Source organism: Gavialis gangeticus, unplaced genomic scaffold (genome assembly GCF_001723915.1).
Source record: "Gavialis gangeticus isolate Ggan-Ray unplaced genomic scaffold, GavGan_comp1, whole genome shotgun sequence".
Lineage (NCBI taxonomy): Eukaryota > Metazoa > Chordata > Crocodylia > Gavialidae > Gavialis > Gavialis gangeticus.
The window spans coordinates 14,242,830-14,248,234 of record NW_017729027.1 but is presented as its reverse complement, the minus strand read 5'-3'; the positions used below and the strand labels follow the sequence as shown (position 1 = coordinate 14,248,234).

The 5,405-nt window shown below is 47.6% G+C and overlaps 1 protein-coding gene across 4 annotated transcripts in view; it reads left to right on the top strand.

Moving 5' to 3' along the window:
* MYO6 (myosin VI) overlaps window positions 1-5,405 on the top strand; it is a 202,908-nt gene that overhangs the window by 142,671 nt on the left and 54,832 nt on the right. For all 4 annotated transcript variants that reach the window (XM_019520458.1, XM_019520457.1, XM_019520456.1 and 1 more), the window contains exon 23: window positions 4,533-4,623. In XM_019520458.1, coding sequence (XP_019376003.1) covers window positions 4,533-4,623 — 91 coding nt within the window. The remainder of the gene's footprint in view (window positions 1-4,532; window positions 4,624-5,405) is intronic.

Genomic DNA, 5,405 nt, shown 5'->3' with positions numbered 1-5,405 from the left:
CATGTCCCCACACTATTGGCCCATGTTCATTTTGGCATCAATAATGATTCCAAGGTCCTTTTCAGTCTCTGTAGTAACGAGAGGGGAGTTCCCCAGCCTGTAGGTATGGTGCTGGTTCTTCCTCCCCAGGTGCAGCACCTTGCACTTGTCAGTGTTGAACCCCATCCTGTTCTCATCTGCCCACCCCATAACCTGTGTAGGTCTGATTGCAGCCTATTCCTCCCTTCTAGCGTGCCTACATCCCCATACATCTTAGTGTCATCTGTGAATTTGAACAGGGTGCTTTTTACCCCCTCATCCAAGTCGCTGATGAAGATGTTGAACAGTCCAGGTCTGAGGACTGAGCCCTGTGGGACCCCACTGCCCACATCTCTCCAGGTTGAAAATTACCCATCCACCACTCTCTGCGTGCAGCCCTCCAGCCAGTTAGTGACCCATTTGACTGTGTAGGTGTTGACGCCACATTCCCGTAGTTTTTTTAATCAGAATGGGATGAGAGACAGTGTCAAAGGCCTTTCTAAAGTCCAGAAAGACTACGTCTACTGCTACCCCTGCATCTAAGGATTTTGTGACCTGGTCATAGAAAGTCACCAGGTTGGTCTGACAGGACCTGCCTGTAGTGAACCTGTGTTGGTTGCCCCTAAGCATAACCTCCCCCTCTAGCCCCTTGTGAACATGTGTCAGGATAATTCTCTCAAAAACTTACACAGGATCAAGGTAAGACTAACTGGCCTATAGTTTCCTGGGTCCTCCTTCCTCCCTTTTTTGGAAATGGGAACCACATTGGCCCTTTTCCAGTCCTCTGGCACCACACCAGAGCACCACAAGTGCTCATAAAGCTGTGCCAGTGGTCCCGCAATGACCTCTGCTAATTCCCTCAGCACTCCGGGGTGGAGATCGTCAGGACCAGCTGATTTAAATATGTCCAGTCTCTCCAGAAGTTCCCTGACTAGATCCTCACTGACCCGAGGCCTGGGTGCACCTCCCCTGGGGCCTGAAGGGGTCCTGGTGGGGGTGCTGATCCGGTCCCTGCTCAGGAAAATGGAGGCAAAGAAATTGTTAAATAGGTTACTTTGTCATCTGGTGTGACTGCCAGTTTTCCTAGCATGTCTTGCAGAGGCCCCACGTTACCCGTTATTTAACTTATGCACAGACACCCTGATGCTGAACTAGCAGCTCATCATGTGAGCATAGGAGGTAGATTCATGAAAAGAATTGATTGCCTAAATGCGTTTATGCATGTAAGCCAACATTTATGGGCTACTAACATTACTAAACCCCTGCCCAGCTGCTATCTAACTGTAGGAACCTGAAGTCCCTAGTTATCCCAGTGTCCTTCAGTGGGCATGGGGAAAAACACGTAAATCTTGATGCCTCTTAAAATGCTTGACACCCAACTAGAGGTACACCGATATATTGGTGCCATATCGGATCAGCACTGATAAAAGGAAAGTTAAACATTATCATCTATTGGCTTTTCTTGGCCAGTGTAGCTGATAATGTCACCAATAAATATAGTAAGCCCTCTGGCCAGGGCCCCTGGATGCTGCATGCATGCGCACAGTCACATGCATGCACATGGCCAGGAAAGCAGCTGGGCAGCATGGAGAGCAGTGACCAGTAGGTAAATCTGTGGAGGGAAGGGCTGTAGGAGGAGAGAAGGTGCATGGGGGTGGAGATCAAGGCCCCCATGGTGAGAGAGGGAGTGGGGCAGGGACAGGAGCTGGGGCTGGAGGCGCTGCCCAACAAGGGCAGTGAATAAGACCCAGGGTGAGGGCAGGGAGCAGGATGGAGCTGCGGGGGGGAGTGAAGATGGGGAGTGGCTCCCTGCTGCTGCGCGCACCACAAGGGGGAGACATGGGGGTGCTTGTGCCCCCGCAGACTTGTATATGGGGCAGATGCAGGCTGCATGCTGTGGGCTCAAGGTTCTCCATTCGACTACCTTTGCCTCGAGGGCTCTGCATTGGCTGCGCAACCCCTGTTGGCCCAGCAGCAGTGAGGGCAGTGAGTTGTGTGCCCTGCTGCTGGGCGGACAGGGAATGTGTGACTGCAGGGCCCTGAGGCAAAGGCAGCAAGGCAGAGAGCCCACACCTGCCCTTATCCTGCTCAGCTGCCCTTCAGTTAAAAGTGTCCCCACACTTAAATGGTGGCAGCGGCACTTCAACTAAAGCTCATTTGACAAGCTTTCGTTCAAGTGTGCCTGCCGTGATTTTTAAGCACTGGGACACTGATCCCCTGGACAAGCTTTCTGCAGCTCTGTCCTTCTCCCCATCCCCACCCCAGGTCCCATTCACGGCCTTGGCTGGGCAGCACCCCTAGCCCCTGCTCCACTTCTTCCCTCACCGGGGGGGCTTAATCTGCCTCCCGTTCCTCTTCCGTCCCTCATGCCCCTTCCCTTCCACAGACTTACCTGCACAGAGCTATGACTTGACTGGCCCTAATCCAGTAGGCATCCTTAGAGGAAGCCTACACCACACAAGGCAGTTGGGTCAAAACTCTTAAGGATTGTATTTTGTGTCTGTTAGTGTAACAAGGCCATCAACAAGACCAATCGCACCTTGTGCATTAGCAGATGCATGACCAACAGATCAAGGGAAGTGATGCCCCCCCCCCCCCCCACTTGGCATTGGTCAGGCTGCAGTTGGAGTACTGTGTCTAGATCTGGGTGCTGCACTCCAAGAGGAACATGGAGAATCTGGAGAGGGTTCAGAGGAAGGCCACTCACATGATTAGTGGCCTCCATGAAAGACCCTGCGAGGGGAGGTTGAGGGATCTGGATCTCTTCAGCCTTCACAAGAGATGTCTGAGGGGAGACCTTGTAGCTGCCTATAAGTTTAACAAGGGAGGACAACAGGGAATTGGAGATGTGCTATTTACTAGAGCGTCCCTAGGAGTAACTAGGAATAATGGATGCAAACTGGTGGAGAGTAGATTCAGGTTAGACATTAAGAAGAAATTTTACAGTAAGGGTGGCCAGAATCTGGAATGGGCTCCCAAGAGAGGTGGTACTGTCACCTAACTTGGAGGTCTTCAAGAGGAGGCTTGATAGTCACCTGGCTGGGGTCATCTGACCTCAGTCCACTTTCCTGCCAGGGGCAGGGGGTCGGACATGATGATCCTTTGTGGTGCCTTCCGACTCTACAATCTATAAATCTATGAATCCCAGTATCTGAGGACACCTATACACATGCATCAAGGTTACTCAGATGCACTGTAATTAAGATTAATCGAGTCTGCTAGAGCCTGGTAATAACCATGCTGCAGCAGACTCCAGCATCACATGTATTGGTGTCCCTACACTGGAAAATGGTGGTGGGGGCACTTTAAAGCTCTAATTAAAGCCCCTGCTCCTGCCCTCTTCCCCCCCCCCCCCGCCTCCTGGAGCATGTATATAAATGCCCCAAGAGATTAGAGTCCTATCCTAGCATTCAGATTTGAATTCCCTCCCTGACTGATTTGGATCAATGACTTGAACCCAGCTTTCTCAGATCTCAGGAGAATTCCATTGCTAATTAGGTATCTATTAGACTGGATAGAGAGAGCTGGAAACTGAATCTTTAGCCCAGTGATTCAGGTACTCATCTGGGATAGCAGGGAATCAAGTTGAAAGTATCTTCTCCTGTGAATATTTATATATATCACATTAAATGGATTCAGCAGAGGAGATGGAGAATTCCACCTCAGAATGTTATATTGGCTGGGTGTTAAACCCTGGGGGGGAAGTGGGAAACCTGAGGTTTGGTAATCTGAATTGGAGTTTATAAGCTGGTTACCCTCCTCCCTGCCTCTGCCCTTTCCTCCCTCCCTCACAATGCTGAACCCAGGAACAGAGACATGAAATATAAGGCATAAACTGGAGCAAATTGCCCCCTGGTAGTTGCACACAAACGTGTGGCTGAAAACATGAAAAACAAGTAGGTTGTGCACTGAGAGGCTGGTGTTTGAAAGTCTGAGAATTTTTCTGGGTCAACCCAGGGACTTTTGGGACAGGATTACATTCATTTTAAGGCCTGCATATGCGTAAATTACCAAAGGTTAACCCATTCATGAATCCTCGTTTGTCCGCCTCCACCCCTATATCTGGGAAAATGGGCTGAGCCGGTATCCGTGGGCTCTCCTATATCCATAGGAGAGAATCCCGAACAAAGTTAAGGTATGAACTAGTGTCTAGGTATTTTTGAGGACCTCAGTCCTGTCCTCTCTTGCTCTGTTTAGCTTGCTGGCTTCTCTGAATCTTATTCATAGGTGCTAGACTTATCCTACATATTGTTTGAGGAGTTTTGTGGTTTAACTTTCACTAGGCAGCAAAACATGGAAGTTAGGTGTCTCAACTACTAATGTTGTGACATCCAAGGATCTAGCCCTTGGCGACTTGTCATTCTGTTCATATTTGTCATTCTGGGCCCTCACTTTTTAAATAGCTATCTTGCAAACTTGCCAGCTATATCAGGGGATGTCAGAGGTGTATTGAACTATTTTAAAACTACAATACTGTTCAGACTCATTTTAATTTTTGTGTGTGTTTTTTACAGTAAAAAACAAAATTAAATACCGCGCTAGTGCCTGCATTAAAATGCAAAAGACTATTCGCATGTGGCTTTGCAAGAGGAAGCACAAACCACGGTAAGAAGATTGTTACGAGGGTCAGGAACTATCTAACTTTCAAAAATTTTCTATTAAAAATGGAAAGCAGTCATTTGTGCTTAAAGGAATAGATCTGAAGTCTGATCACAAAACAGTTTTGGGGTATGAAGTCTACGCAATATTATATTTGAAGCTTGTATTTTACTTTTGGCTTTCCTTTTGTGCTTCTACAAATTTATTAAAATCAGTAACTTGTTGTGAAACGAAGAGAATACAGCATTCTAATTAGCCATTTTAAAATATTTTTACCTATTAAATAAGGACAGTAAACATAAACTGTCATGTTCTTGCAGCAAGCACTTAACTATATTAAAGAAAGGAAGAGCTGCTATTGAGGGATACAACTCAGACATGGTTTCGTGCTACTGTTTCACATACATAGATGAAAAACTATTTCTCTTTGTTTTCTGTTTGTATGCAATCTGTTTTTATACTTTGCTCTCTGGAGCTTCCACCCTGCATGTAAGTATGCCACACAGTCGCACTGAAAACAAGGAAATATATCTATTTTTTAATGTGGTGATTGCAGGACCACAAACACAGGCAGTGGTACTTGAGAGAGACTTTTTTTTTTTTTTTTATAATTGAGTAACTCTCATGCTATCAGCTGTATCCTATAAGTCAGAGAGGGACAAAGTCTGGCCTGTGAGCTGGATCCAGTCGGCAGTGGACTCGGTTTCCCAGTTGCCTCTGTGCATGGCTGGTGCTGGTCTCCATGGAGCCACACATGAAAGCTCAAGGCTAGGGTTGCCATGGAGACC